We start from the raw sequence: 16331 nt of genomic DNA, 5'->3' as shown, positions 1-16331 counted from the left end.
ACACCAAGCCTTGCTGAGAAGTCAGTATTCACGTCAGTGCTGGGCTGTGTATTGTGATTTTAATGACCGGTCTCCAGTCTAGCTACCACAGTCTGGCCACAGAGGAGGACGGACAGCAAGATAATGCATCCTCGTCGTGTGGCACTGTGCCAACGGGCTTAATAGTTATTTTGTGTCCAAATGAAAAGGCTCCTGAGCTAAAAAGCTAAATTATGCATCCACCAATTGAATTCTTAATAGGAGACGATGGTACACTGAAGGGAAGGCGTTTAGGCTGTGACCTGATGTGACTGAGGAAGTCATGTGCGCAACACTTGTCTAAATGGCATGAAGGAGAAACACCTTTGAATGGCCTTATCATTCCAGTGTTTTTTTTTTTACGTTTTGTTTATTTATTTTTATTTATTTTGCATAGTCACAAGTAATACAGTAATTACTGAAGCAAATAAACAGAGTATCTCCAAAGGGTCAAAATATTAAGTTACAGGATAGACAAATCTCAAGTATGAAAAAAGATAAATTGAATAGGATATAAACAGCAAAACAAGACAACAACAAAACCAACATACATAAAGGAAAACAACAACAGACAACAAAACAAATACAAATACACAACTTAAAATCTCCAATAACACGTATATATAAAAGAAAAAGTCCATGGTCTATCAACATAAACACAGGTATATTCATTGAAAGCGATGTACATGTCAGTGAGGTGTCAAGCAGGTGTACACCAAGGGTTTATCACACAACAGATTGGCTACTGCCATATATACAGGTTACAGACTCAATCAGGTTCCGTTGGGGGTTCAAGTGCAAGATTATCAACGTGCGATAGAAAAGGTTGCCATGCCTTATAGAATTTTGAGATAGAGCCACGCAATGTGTACTTAATTTTTTCTAATTTTAAGAAGTACAGTATATCACAAATCCAGCGGGAATGGGAGGGTGGGTATGTTTTCTTCCAATGGGTCAGGTTCTCAAAGTGGTGTCCGGGGACCCCCAGGGACCCCCAGGGACGTACAACGCGTCACCATGCAATGTACGGCCAATGTGATATTTACTGCTACCAGTTAAAAAGGTTGCTACGGGGAGTAATTGTGGCATGGTGAGAGAGTATGTTGTCCGTCCGTCCGTCCGTGTGTCCTGTCCGTCCGTTACCAGCTAATCTCCTGCACTGTTGGCCCGGTCGCTGCGAAACTGTGCACACACACTCCCTGGATACCAATTCATAACCTCTGCCCAATTTTTCACATGGGCCTGTTATAGTGCCACCAGGAGGCCGATTTCTGCAAAACCCATTTTTTAATAGTACTCCTACAGATTTTCTCCAAACGTCATGCAAATTGGTACACAGTATCTCTATAGTCATGTGATCAACACGGATCTGTCTGATTTTCCAGATTCCATCCTCATTGGCTAAGGTTGGCTTCCAAAGTTTGCAGGATTGGTCCGTTTTGAACAAAATGCCTCAAATCATGAACGCAGCTTGCCATTTCCGTGAAATTTCACAAACACATTCCCACTAGGCAGAGGAAGAAATGCCACCCTTTTCACATAAGCCTGTTATAGCGCCACCAGCAGGTCTAATTTAGCATAACACATTTTTGGAACAAAATGCCTCAAATCATGAATGCAGTGTCCAATTGCCGTGAAAGCCCTAAGAAGAAATGGCACCCTTTTCACATTGGCCTATTATAGCTCCACCAGGAGGCCACAATAACGTACCTGACCTGGCTCCTCGGACCTGTGCTCCGAGGAGCACTTTTTCTAGTTTAATAATGGTTCAACCAGATAGACAATAAAACAATTGTAATAAGCACACTGTTTATGTGTTCACACATAGCCGCCTACTTTGCTGACGCAGCTTATTGCTATGGATACCATAACCAATGCATCTTCATATTGAACAAACAAATCTCAGAGGACCCCATGGATTGATTACTTAATTTTCCATGTGTGATGCTGGAGCACAGCGTTGCTATGAATGTAGATATCCATTCTGTACAAGTATTTTCTGGACAGTGGACAGGCTAAGTGTCTCGGTTGTCCGCCTGCATAAGAAAGGCTTTGTGACTTATTGCTTGTGACTGCTGAAACATGGGTTTATCCTTCATTTTAACATTGGATGTGAGTTCTGCTATATTAGGAACTGCAGCTTTCTCATGGCCGCTACACTGTGGCTATTATTAAACAAAATATTCACTGTGCTGGAATGTAATTTCATACAAAATCACAAAAAAGTATGCCATGTATGAGATTCAGACAAAGATGAACTATGTACTAATATGTAATATACTATTTACATTTACAGTATGACCAAAATGTTTGTCTTTGTTCCATATCAGAAATATCATGTTTTGGGGTATATATCAATGTCACTGTTGCAATTTCAACTTGGCATCCCTATTTTTGACATCCCTTATGTCATTATTGGCCCCCCCCCAAAAAAAGATCTATAAGCTCACAATGCGTCGCAAGCTTGTAGATCGTCTCTTTTTGAAAATGTTTTAAATAGAGCTTCAGTTGTTAAACAATTGTAAGATGTGTGTTTGGGTTCAGATAACATGTGATGGACATTTACCATCATTTTGCACTTTATTATCACATTTTACTATCGTTTTGTACTGTAGTCTATCTAAATTAATCGCATATCTGTAATCGAATAATACAAAAAAATCTGTTATGAAGATAATCATTAGTTGCAGCCGTAATTGTCAATGTTATCGTGATGAGAGTGAGAGAACAGTTAGCCTGTTGCAGCAGCGTGAGAGGTGGAACGGCCAGTCAGGACACTGTTCTGACCTACAGAGTAGCGACCCAGCTGAATGCAGGCCATTGTTAGCGTTAGCAAATAAGCTATGGACCCACCAGACCATGTAACTCTATCCAGCCTCCAGTTGGTGGCCTAGATTCTGGGGGCTCTGGTTTGGATGCTGCTCTGCTTGAAGGTATTGTGTGAGCTTCGTGTGCCATGTGGGCATTCATTCAAGAATTCTCAAAGTTGTCAGAGCAGCACTGAGGCCTGAATATGATTTGAATTGTCCGATGTGACATTAACAAGTACTAATAAGAACGCTTTGTACTTATTAGTGCGCCAGTGTTGGACGCAAAAGTTGCAACAGCTTCTTCTTGGCAGCCACGTTGCAATACGGCTGTGGCAAACTGGACAGTCTAGACTCGTAGATGCTCTGGACAGGGTGCATTATTCCTCTGAGAATGAATATACTGAATGACAAGCGCCACCAATGAATGAACACACAGGCCACCTATACCTCGATCTAAATTGTTACGTTCCTTTCCGGGAGTACAAGTCTGTTGTTGTGAGTGATCTCCTGTTGACTCCCTTGAGCACTTATTAAGATCATCAACAGCCAGCAGCCACCTGCACCTCACTCCAGCTACTAGTTGTCAGCTACTAGTTGTCAGCTACAGATGTCAAGACATAGGCCAGCGGTCCGGGCCTAGTATATTAAATATGAGAGTAATATTTAACTAACTATACTGAACAGAACTTAAGTGAACTAAATTGCACTAAAGTAAGCCACTGAACAACTAGCTCCTGTTGAATTAAGGAGGAGGATCCTGCAACACACACACACACACACACACACACACACACACACACACACACACACACACACACACACACACACACACACACACATTGCTCCTCAATGAGCCATTGTTTCACAGCAGATTCCACTCAGCGTGCCCGTCTCTGGCAGCAAAGAAAGATAGAGGGGCGAGAGACAAAGACAAACAGAGAGAGAGAGAGGAGACACGTTAGGGTCTCCTCTACGTAGGGGGGTGCAGAGAGAGAGTGAGAGAGAGAGAGAGAATTGACTGGAGAGAGGGGACAAGCAGGAAAGGGAAACCAAGGAAAGAGTGAGCTAGAGTGAAAGTGTGTGCATGTGCATGCGTGCGTGTGAGTGTGTGTGTGTGCGTGCGTGCGATAGAAAAAGACGATGGCTGAAAGTGTGATTGTTAGATTTTTTTTGTATGCAGTGCGTCTGTATGTGAGAAAGAGGACAGAAAAAAGCCTACAATAGTCTTTTGTTGTGTGGTAGCCATGTTGCCTCTGCCCTGATGGGGATGGCTCCACTCCAGTGTCTGGCTGCCTGGCTGTTTGGCCCACGTACTGGTGATCCAAGAAATATACTATTATACTGTACATTACCTACACAATAACAGGCTATATCTATAGCAGCATATAGTCCCTGTAGGCCTTGCACAGATAACCGGCAGGCAGACACATACCGTTGCTGGCGGGAAGAAACCTCATATCTCTTACTCGTAAATTCATGCCCAACTTCTTCATACTACAGTGTGACACAAGTAGCAAAAATAGCCGATCTACTGGCTTTCTTTATTTTCTTTTTAATTGAAAGTGAAAATGGTTTGTCTGTGGGTTTTATAAATATTTAACCAATGAAAAGTATTAACTAGAGCTTGTGGCTAAATAATAACTACATTGGATCAATTGGAAGTTTGGAACTCTTTTTTTTCCCCCCATTTCCTGAAAAGTAGCAGATCTACAAGCTCGCAACACGTTTTGAGCTTGTCGATCCGCTACCTTTGCTGTCTATGAATTTGAATCCTGAAAAGTAATACAGTGGTAGCCAGTTGGTTTCTTCACCATTTTCAAAACAGTTACCTTTTTCGGCCACACCCCCAGATTCTCAGACACGCCCCCCAGATGTATTGTATCTAATTTCAACATGTAGTGTGGCCATTCAGCCACAGGGTGGCGCGTTCACACTGAGCAGCATCACAGTGACTATATCTCCTTCCACATTTATCTACAATCTACAAACTCACTGTGAGCTTGTAGATCTGCTATTTTCAATCGGCTGAAATATATTTAGGGCTGAAGTGGTTTGTGTGTTTTGTAATTGTAATCAAAATCTACAAAGTAACTAGTAGTAACCAAAAGTTTTCATTTAATTGTAGTGGAGTAAAAGTACAATATTTTCCTCTGAGATGTAGTGGAGTAGAAGTAAAAGTATTAAATACTCCAGTAAAGTAAAAGTACCTCAAAATAATTATTGTACTTAAGCACAGTACTTGCGTAAATGTACTTAGTTACTTTCCTACACAATAAAAAATGGCAGATGTACAAGATAGAATCGTGGATCTTTCACCTGTTGAGAGTGTGTTCTCAATGGCCTGATGGTCCAGGCCGTGGACTCGCAGTCTAATGGTCGGGGTTCGATTCCAACATTAGGCGATAACTTTAATTTAGCCTTTTTTAGCTTTTGCAAAGTAGAAATACTCCGTTACAAGTAAAAGTGAGGAAATAAAAATGTACTTGAGTAAAGTACAAAAGTATTGGTATCAAAATGTACTTAAAGTACCAAAAGTAGAAAGTACTCATTATGTAGAATGTCCCATTTCACAACTTTTCAAATGTATAAAATGTATACAAATCTTTTGAAAATATCAGATCTACAAGCTCTACAAGTAATCTAAATCTACAACGTAACTAGTATAACCTCAAAATTGTACTTAAGCACAGTACTTGCTTAAATGTACTTAGTTACTTTCCTACACAACAAAAAATAGCAGATGTACAAGCTTGCATCGTGACACGAAGTGGCATGTTGTGAGCTGTACATCTGCATATATATTACAGCTATGTTGGGTAGGGTTAATTATCAGATATTTCAAATTGTAAAAGTGAGGTATCAGTGGCCTGACGGTCCAGGCTATGGACTCTCCGTTTAGTGGTCAGGGTTCGATTCCAGCTCCAGCTTCACACTGAAGGTTGGGGATACTTTATGGACATATGAGGTTTCCACCCGACAGTGATTTTATGCTTTTTGATATACAGTTACGTCACTCAGTCAAGTTATTCTGCTGGTGTGAAAAGCAACAGAAAGCCTCAGCAACACTCTGTGATGGATGGCTCTATCTGTGTAACACACCTGTGAATAAACGCACGCTTGCACTCTGCATGTCCTGCACACACCCTCTAGACACACTTGCACAGAAACACACTTATATAATGTAATTATTTACAGTTGTGTACGCACATACCCACGCACATGCACGCGAGCGCGCACACACACACACACACACACACACACACACACACAATGCAGCCTGGCAAAAGGCAAGGCCTCTTGAGAGAGTAGGGTGCAGGGGCAAAAGAAATAATCAAATTAAATAAACAGGCAATATAACAACAAGACAAGAGCATACACACAGTACATCCACCTCAAGCTATTTGTGTTTACACATACTTGTGAATTATCCAGAACACGTACACACTTATTGCTTTGACAATTAACTCACAATGAGAGGAATCCATCCACCTATTCATGCCTACACTATGTCCAGAAGCAAAAGTTCTAAATATTGCATTAGAATGAAGCATCATTTCAATTTGTCTGCAATAAACAATCACACAACACAAGATAAACACACAGACATGCTATATACAGAGCCACAGACAGCAACTAATGTTGATTTGTCTCATTTAGGGCTGCAACTACCCAACTATCTTCTGAATGATTATTCTATAGGTTACTTTTTCTATTAATCAAATAATCGAGAAGCCTGCTTTTGTGATTTTTTTTTCAGCGAATCAATGCCAAAAAATAGATTTTTCTAATCTACTAACTAAATTGATTAGTGTGATTGAACATGTATGCCCCATTTTATACTTCGTTGTACAACGGTGTTGCACATATACAGTAGTGACAATACAGTAGCTGTATTGTCACACACACACACACACACACACACACACACACACACACACCATTGAACATTGAATATCTTTTTCATAATCGATTTAATTGATTCGTTTGATTAACTGTCGCACCTTTGGGCGCAATGAGCGTACTTAAACCTTGTTTACAACACAATGATTCATCTTCCATTGATCTGCGCTTTCCAAAGCCCCAATGGCATCTGAGTCATTTCTATTGTTATTCCTGTCTGTGCGTCATCTGACATCATTCATAAAGCTGCTTATTCCACTCAGCATCTCGCAGAAGTGAGCTTCATCCTGTTATACAACCATATCACAAAATCATAATTTATCGTTGCTGTCGCGGACAGAAACCTCTTATCTACCATATTTTAACCTTTTGTGTTTTTTCGTAACTTGATCATACTACAGTGTCACACAAAAGCATAAAAAGTAGCAGATCTACAAGCTCGAAACGCGGCGCGAAGCAACACGTTTTGAGCTTGTCGGTCCGCTACCTTTGCTGTCTATGAATTTGAATCCTGAAAAGTAACAGTTTTGGACATAATGAGGTTTCCGCCCGACAGAGATGTTTTTACTAGTTGGCTGTAACACCGTTACCCCACACCAGTGGTGGAAAGTAACTAAGTACATTTACTTAAGTACTGCACTTAAGTACAATTTTGAGGTATTTGTACTTTACTTGAGTATTTCCAATTTCCAATACTTTTACTTCTACTCCACTACATCTCAGAGGCAAATATTGTACTTTTACTCCACTACAATTATTTGAAAAGTTTAGTTACTAGTTACTTTTCAGATATAACTGATTACATTATAAAACATACATTAACCACTTTAGCCATATTTTATACATATGCTATTTGAAAATAGCCTATCTACAAGCTCACAACGCGTCGCATCGCGACGCGTTGTGAGCTTGTAGATCTGCTATTTTCAAATATTTTAGTACTTTAACTTTTTTAATTTTGATGCCAATACTTTTGTACATTTACTCAAGTAAATATTGAATTCTGGACTTTTACTTGTAACGGAGTATTTCTATATTGCAGTATTGGTACTTTAACTTAAGTAAAGAATTTGAGTACTTTTTCCACCACTGCCCCACACCCCCACACTCCTCCCTCATGCTCCCACGCCCCCAATGTGCCTACGGACCCACACGCAAATGCGCACCACCACGCAAAGCACTGGGCTGGGAGGTGCTAGGCTGTAATATTCGGCTGGGATGAGAGAGTGAGTCATAGAAACTGCTTAACATTAAGGGCTGTCTTCTCCCTTGATGTTGTTGAAGCTAATTAAGCCAATGCAGCGAGCTTCGCAGGTCCGTTTGAAGTGTAGCCTTTAATGGCGTGCATTATGCAATCATGTGTGTCTGCGTTTCCTTTGAATGTGTTCACTATCTCAGGGGCTTTGCATTCTACAGATAGCAACTAAGTAACAACCGCTTTTTATTAAAAAAAATCTACTTTTTCTGCTGTATATCAAAACAAAAATCTATAATTACTTGCAAAGAGTCTATCAGGCTGGGATAATCTCTCGGTTTAGTGTTGTCAACGTGACTGTTTGAAAATAAATATCTCAATTTGTGTTCACTGTGTATAATTGAGAAACGTTCAAGCGTTGCATCCAGCAGTAAGCTCAAGGGTTTGTTGTACATGTGAGATATGATTCTCCTTTGAGAAGTGGATAGGTGGTAATGATGTTGCTGTGCAATGCAGCCGTCTGTAGGCAGGATGAACAGGTGGTTATGGGAGTTAGTGTGATGGTGCATGCTGACCCCTGCTGGTGAATGGACTGTACTGCACCATTTTCTGTCATACCTCTGCGACTTGGAATCATTTCCATTATTCACCAGCAGAGTTTCTTGCTGAGGCTTTAGGCCATGCTGTATGTATGTTTTCATCATTTCACTGAACTGTATTTAACACTACATGGAATAGGCGGCTGCCTCGCTGCTGCTTTGAGGATAAATTCAACTGTTAACTCTCTTCACTCCAGACAAATAGATCAGCACAAGATAGTTTGTAGTTTCGGAGGATATGAGTGAGATTATGTGAAGAGGAATTGAGGTAAATGTAACCCGTTTGTGTTTTTGCTCTGTGTGCGTGTACGTCTGTGTGTGTGCTCAGGATCGGAGTGCTAATTGCGTATTCTGCAAACCAGAACCTAAGCTCTCAAATGAGAAATATAAGAAGACTGGTCAACACCAACATGAGAGATCTGCATACGTTCGCTAACGACACACCAGCGGTAAGACGGTGGCCAATTTAACTGTAATATGTTGAAATATGTATATTAGTCTCTGTACCACAGTTACTGCAGGGTTTTTTTCTTTTTTTTTTCTTACTGCTTTCTTATTTCCAGTATTGCTTTTTCTATTTTCAGATAGTAGGAATGTTCCTTGTACAGTAATACATTCCTTCCAGGCCATGGTGCTGATGAAAGCAGGAAACCATTCTAGAATAATAAATCATAAATCCAAAGGTTCATTACAAGGAGGCCTCCATAGTTCTTCAGTAATCCAATTTGGTTGTAAGAAATAAAAGTGCAACAAGTTCACTTACGGTACTGAAGAAATGCGATGAATCCTTGATGATTTATGGTTTAATATCGCGCGTCATTATTTCTGTCTGAATGGCACATGAGAGAGTGAAAGGCTGTGTGAGTGAGTGTGAATACTGTAGAGGTGCTAATTAGCAGTGGTGGAAAAAGTACTGAAATGTTTTACTTAAGTAAAAGTATCAATACTGCAATGTAGAAGTACTCCGTTACAAGTAAAAGTCCGGAATTCAAAATTTACTTGAGTAAAAGTACAAAAGTATTGGTATCAAAATGTACTTAAAGTACCAAAAATAAAAGTACTAAAATGTTTGAAAATAGCAGATCTACAAGCTCACAACGCGTCGAGAGCATGTAGATCGGCTATTTTCAAATAGCCTAGGTATAAAATAGGGCTAAAGTGGTTAATGTATGTTTTATAATGTAATAATTTATATCTGCAAAGTAACAAGTAACTAAGTTTTCAAATAATTGTAGTGGAGTAAAAGTACAATATTTGCCTCTCAGATGTAGTGGAGTAGAAGTAAAAGTACTGAAAACTGGAAATACTCAAGTAAAGTAAAAGTACCTCAAAATTGTACTTAAGTACAGTACTTGAGTAAATATACTTATTTACTTTACACCACTGCTAATAAGACACCTCGACAAAACTATTCAACGTTGCCATTGCCAATCATTAAAGTCTGTTCTGCTCTGTTTTTCTTTTGTTGATTTACAGCAAATTGATTACCTAATATCCCAATATGCCACCGCACAGGACAAAGTCATCTATGACCTAGATAGTAAGTAGAGCTTCTCTTGGTGTCTGATTGGGCACTGTTTATTGAATCATGTAGACAGACATTTATTTTATTCGAAATTTCACCGGAGGATAAGCTCCGTGAGATGCAGCGTCTCGTTTTCAAGGGGGTCCTCAAAAACATATCAACAAGGACATACACATAAAGGCTCTTCCACCATCTCAAACCCCACTACATCAGTATACTAGTATCCTTCGAAATTATTTAAATTGAAATAAAATAAAATGATTCATCATGAACCTATCGCTCATGTGTTGTGCTTATTATCTAAATTGACAGAGACACCCAGTATGACGCAGCTGGGTGTTTTTAGTTTGTTGTACTCTTACTGTTTTATATTGTTTATTCTGTTGTTGTGTGTTTTTGTTGCTGTTATGGTACTACAGTACGTCCTTGCTAAAGACTTGCTAAAAATCTCATGCGATGTCCATTCTACAGATATAGGTCCGGTACTGGGCGGAAGGATACAGGACCAGTTGGAGAAGGAAGTGCTGCCAGCTTTGGAAGGAGCACTCAGTATGGCTGGAGGTACAGTATGCACAGTAAAAAACTAATATCTGTAAATAAATAACCATACTATTATGCTTATTCTTTATTTGGCTGACATGCAGAAATATCCACTTTTCTTTTTCCATTCTTTTGTGGTTAAAAAAACAAACAAAAAGGGAAACTGCTGAGTGCCTTGAAAGGTAAAACAGTCACTGAACAAGTGGCCTGTCATCCCCTGACCTCTGCACCTTGTGACCTTTGACACCAGTGCTATTGTGATTGGTTCCCTTGTGGTTTTCCTTCAGGCTGGGGGCCTATCAGAGCCCATTGTGCCATCTTAATGAACGACAGGCATTTCTTTCCACATTAAGTCCATGGCATCACCAGATCGAGCCCAAATCACCAAAAGTGAACTCGACATGCAAGACCCCTCTCCTGCCCCCAGTCGTGCTACCCTAATGTGGAGTGACTGTAATGCCTGATTTAGACTTAGTTGTACGACGGACTGAAAACAGCGATCTACAAGCTCCCAATGCATCGCATGGCCACACCGTCGTACGACTAAGTATAAATAAAGTATTAAATACGGTTCATGTGCATCTGTGTGTGTTTGTGGATCGTTTACTGTATGTTAGAGGGTGTGTGTGTACATGTATGCGTGTTTGGGTACATCTCTGAGTCTGTATTTTACCCTCCTCCCCCTTTCTCTTCTTCCCTCTTCCTCTTCTCTTCGTTTCTCTATTCAATTTGAAGACAAGGCCAAACATTCTTTGCTCACTATGCATTGCTTAGCGACATTCAATTCACATCTAAAGTATTTTTTCTTAAACCCCCCCCCCCCCCCCACACACACACACACACACAAATAATGATGTGTTGTGAGATAAATAATTTTTTTTGTATGCAGTTGCAAAGATTATTACTAATCCGGGGTGTTGAAATTTGTAAAATTTTGCACTTTTAGTTTGATCCTTTCAGCGTTAAAGTAACACTTTCCTGTGCAGCCATTCGAGAGAGCAACGAGGCGCTGGAGAACGCCAGTGTCTCTCTGGAGCTTCTTCAGGAAGTAGCAGGGAAGCTGAACTTCAACCTGAGCGTGCTGCGCTCCAGTCTGAACCGCACACTCGACGACCCCGGCTGCCGCGACGAGGAGTCGGACACCACGACTGCCCAGCTCTGTCATGGCATCCGCCGCTCACTGGAGGAGCTCCAGATCGGTGCCAACTTCTCTCGGGTACGGTACTGGATGGTAGTGGTAGTAACTTCTCTCGGGTACGGTACTGGATGGTAGTGGTAGTAACTTCTCTCGGGTACCGTACTGGATGGTAGTGGTAGTAACTTCTCTCGGGTACCGTACTGGATGGTAGTGGTAGCCAGCTGCTATAGCAACGATTCGAAACCTGTGGGCAGTGAGGATATATTAATATATATATTAAGTGGGCCCCCAAATAATTGGCAGAACACAAAGATGTTATGGATAATATTACATTAATTAAATTAATAATAATGCAATTAATTAAATTAATAATAATGCAATTAATTATAATAATAATGCAATCTTTTTTTTCATTGTGATACCAATACTTAAAGTACTACGTTAGTTCCATTGATCCAAGCTGACTTCAGGCTTCAATCGATTGATTGACCATCAAAATAAACATGCTCTGTAAATGCATGCAGCCCACCCACCTGACCACTTAACATTGATTATTGCTGTGTAACAAATGTTACAATCAATGTTAGTATGACGGATGTATAACAGATAATGCAATCAATGTTACAGTGATTGATGTATAACAAACAATGAATGTCCCTAAAAATTTCTCGCTGGGGTTTTGTTTCTGAGCTTGAACGTTGTGTTATAATATCGATCGACCGCTGATCAGTGTGTTTTGCGTTTCAGTTAGACAACTTGAACACTCCGCTGAGAAGAGTTACTGACCTCCTGAGGACTGACCTGTCCAGTATCATCCAGAGGGTGAGGTGTTTACACACCCTGCAAGAAAAACATGAAATCACTGGTTCTTGACCATAAAAAACATGCATTATTATGGGGCAAAAATATGACATTAGATAGAACACACTATGTCAACTATGGGGGACTAACATAATTGGTCTCCTTATACACAAAGAACAAAAACACATAGGACAGAACAGGTAATACCAGTTAATAAAAAGTCCCACAAATAGAAATAATGCTCACAAGCATTATTCAACATTAAAGAATCATTCATCCTTAATCTCTGCATAAAATTGACTGCCAGGTTGCAGGTGCTAATTTCCCATCCTGACAGCACATTCATGTGATATCCCTCTGTGCAAACCACAGGGCCACGCCTCTCTAAACGACACCCCAACCATGGTATCTGACCAGACCAGAAGTGTTGTGGGAGGTAAGGGACATTTGACTCTCCTATTATCTTCAGAAAAGAAAACACACATAAATCATTCCACTTTCTGTTTTGATCTAACAACTTGTGTGTCATGTTGTGCATTTGTGCAACTAAACTTTTGAAACACAATCTATACCACTTTCGCTGTTTCATGTACTCTCCTCTTTTTTCCTTCTTTTTCTCTCTCTAACCCGCATCTGTTTCTTTCTTTCTCTCCATATGTTTCTCTCACCCCCCCCCCCCCGTCTGTCTGTCTGTCTGTCTGTCCATTCACATCTGTCCCTGTCTCTCTGCTCCTCCATATCTTTCAGGTGTGCGGGAGCTGGTCGGTGACATCGGTAGTAACATTAACAACGTCTCCAAGGCCTTCCCCGTTCAGCGCTGCCTGAGTAATTTTACCATCTTCATCAGCCACACTCACTCCACAATTGAAGACTACTACCCGGAGATCGACCAGATGGACTTCTACAGGTAAATGTGGATCTTCATATACAGTTGTTCTTTCAACCTGGCGTTCCTATTTTGGGGCGATAATGGTGAAATGTAGCAAAAATAGATTGTCTGTTTCCTCTATTCGTTGTACGTAGTATATAGGGCTTAAGTGGTTAAGTGTTTTTTTTGTTTTTTACAAAGAAAGATAGCTGTCATGCAGTGTCATGCTTTGGACTCGTAGCAGTGGGATTTGATCTTGAAGTAGGTGGTTTAAGACGTTAGAAGGTGTTCACAAAGCTTGGAAATGTTAGATTGTTACAAAAAAGGATATCTGTACCACATTATCACTATATTTATTGAGAACATTTATTGCGTTATTGTTACCAGTGACCTTCCTGTCACTGCTATTTCTCTAACCACAAGGCTGCAATACCTTGTAGTGAGGTGCCAGACTGTTAGTCTAGGCCTGCCCCCTACAGGTTAACTAGCTGTATTGCAATGGTATTTGTGCTGTGGTGGACATCACCTCTAGCTCTAGCATGAGTTGTGCTGCACAACTAGCATGTAGTGCTGCACACTACATGCTCATTCCATAGTCTTATGTTATGTAATGCAGACTTCAGGCTGAAACGTGCGCTTCCATTTCGTGTCGTGCTATGAGCTTGAAGATCTTCTATTTTTGAATCTTTGAATATATATATTTTAAAGTGAAAAATTTTAACTCAAATCTTTGCTTCTGGCGGTCCCTGGAATAAAATATTTTGAGATGGGGGTCTGCGGCCAAATACATATAATTTTGGGTGTCCTTGACATAACAACATACGTTTTTTCAGAAAACTGTTGTAACGTGGTTGAGTGTTTGTCTCTGCCTGTCCTTGGTTGTACTGCAGCTGTAGTGTGGCAGTGAGAGAGCTGCAGGGACGTGCACAGATAGACTCTAGGTGGTGCTAGAGCACCTGCCCTTTGCCCTCTTGACCAGAAATGCCCTAAAAAAAAAAATAATAATAATAATTTACAGTATGTAGCCTATGGTGACATCGATCAATTCTGGATTAAAAGCTTTTAATATATTAACAATTCCCCAAAATGTGCATTGCAATTTTCTTCTATAAATCTCACACTACTAGGGCAGCCGGCGGTTCCACGCGCCGCGCAAGGTGCCCCGTACTTGAGCACCTGCCCCGCAAAATGTCTGTGCACGCCACTGGAGAGCTGTGTTTTAAATCTCTACAGGTGGATTGCGTGTATCGCTCTTTGCTGCATGGTGGTCCTGGTCCTGGCCTTTAACTACCTGGGCCTTCTCTGCGGCACCCTGGGATACGACAAGCACGCTTCGCCCACAACCAGAGGCTGCATCTCCAACACGGGGGGAACACTGCTCATGGCGTGAGTGGACCGTCTACTCGCCATGTTCCCTTTCAGTTACAAGAGGGATTTCTGTTTTTATTATTTTATTATTCTAACTGTTGCCAGAAGAATGGTTTGTTCTTTTATTTGATTGTGAAATGATTGAATCAAAGTGCCACTTTGCGTTCTCAATTCACTAGACAGATGTAACAGACTGCTGCAAATGCACCCGCTACAGTACAATTCATACATTCATGATAGTATTACCACACAGTGAAATCCAGTGTTTAATTTAACTCTTGAGTGTGTTAGAATTGATCCATAAGGTTCGCCGCATGAATATGGTCAAGAAGTCAAGTCATGTCAAATTCTTCCCATCTGTTTCTTCCAATAGCGGTGTGGGGTTCAGCTTCATATTCTCCTGGGTACTGATGGGAGTGGTGACGGCCATCTTCCTGGTCGGCGGCAACATGGAGAAGTTGGTGTGTGAACCGTTCCACACAAAGCAGCTCTTGCAGGCAGGTTCCAGAGCTGAAAAAAAACTCACATTTGACTTTATCTGCCAAGTATAGTTGACAGAGCTAGTTCTGTTCTATTCTGCAGGGTGATGATCTGTTGTTAATGTATGAAGCCAGATAACTTTATCAAAATTACCTCTTCTTTCTGGCTTCTCGTCCCAGGTGGTGGACACTCCATATCTGGTGCATCCTGAGTGGAGGAACTTTGTCCCAGGATACATGTACAACGACTCAGAGCTGGAGCTAACAGTAGAAAGTCTATACAGGTCAGATTGTGTCCAAATACCTGAACATACTGTAGCACTGAAGCTGATATTCAATTATACATTCAAACAGAATATGCCAGCTATCGTCCAAATATATTCACGTGTGTAATATAGCAATCTGGGAACCCATCGCCAAATGAAAAGGAAAAACAGCGCCCTCTGCTGTTTTTGACTATCTCACTTGGCTCTGGGAGTAAGTCGACGTAGCACCCGTGCGCAAGGAAACCGGGGTTTTGGTCTGCCTTCAGCCTTTCACTTCCGGTGGTGCGACTATGTTTTCATTCCCACTAACAATATTTCTACACGGAACACTAACACCACTTCTCCCAGAGAACATGGATCGTTTTGGTTATAAGCCCACTTGTTTCTATGATGAAAGAGCAAGTTAAATTGTGAATATCTTTCCGTGGTTTTGTCTGCTCCGAGGACGCTATTGTTAAATGAGTTTTGGTTTGTTTCTAGTGGGGAAGGATCGGCGGACACGTAAATCCCGCCCACTACATTTGATTGGGTAAAGCGCGGCCTACTTCCTGATCTGAAGGCACGCCCACTTGTAGGCCAGTGCGTACGCGATATGACGAACCCCCCCGACAGATTCAAACGCAGAGCAGAATCTGTTCTTGAGAGATTAGTAATATAGCAACTTGGTTAGCAACTCAAATACATAAACACACTGTATATACATATTATTATCCAAATACATGTACATAGAGAAGGTTCTTGTATTTGTCCAAATAAAATTATATACATTTAGATAAGACTAACTCCAGTCCGAATACAGTGACACAATACTTAATTGATATTCC

General features: G+C 40.8%; 1 protein-coding gene across 6 annotated transcripts in view; it reads left to right on the top strand.

The window, feature by feature from the left end:
- prom1a (prominin 1a) overlaps positions 1–16331 on the top strand; it is an 87567-nt gene that overhangs the window by 44134 nt on the left and 27102 nt on the right. For all 6 annotated transcript variants that reach the window (XM_080416502.1, XM_080416501.1, XM_080416500.1 and 3 more), the window contains 10 exons: positions 8851–8971; positions 9999–10062; positions 10519–10608; positions 11574–11803; positions 12473–12547; positions 12899–12962; positions 13274–13433; positions 14628–14780; positions 15136–15259; positions 15422–15525. In XM_080416502.1, the coding sequence (XP_080272628.1) occupies positions 8851–8971; positions 9999–10062; positions 10519–10608; positions 11574–11803; positions 12473–12547; positions 12899–12962; positions 13274–13433; positions 14628–14780; positions 15136–15259; positions 15422–15525 (1185 nt within the window). The remainder of the gene's footprint in view (positions 1–8850; positions 8972–9998; positions 10063–10518; positions 10609–11573; positions 11804–12472; positions 12548–12898; positions 12963–13273; positions 13434–14627; positions 14781–15135; positions 15260–15421; positions 15526–16331) is intronic.

Source organism: Gymnoscopelus braueri (assembly GCF_963280865.1).
Source record: "Gymnoscopelus braueri genome assembly, chromosome: 20".
Lineage (NCBI taxonomy): Eukaryota > Metazoa > Chordata > Actinopteri > Myctophiformes > Myctophidae > Gymnoscopelus > Gymnoscopelus braueri.
This window is presented reverse-complemented; position numbering and strand designations above follow the sequence as displayed.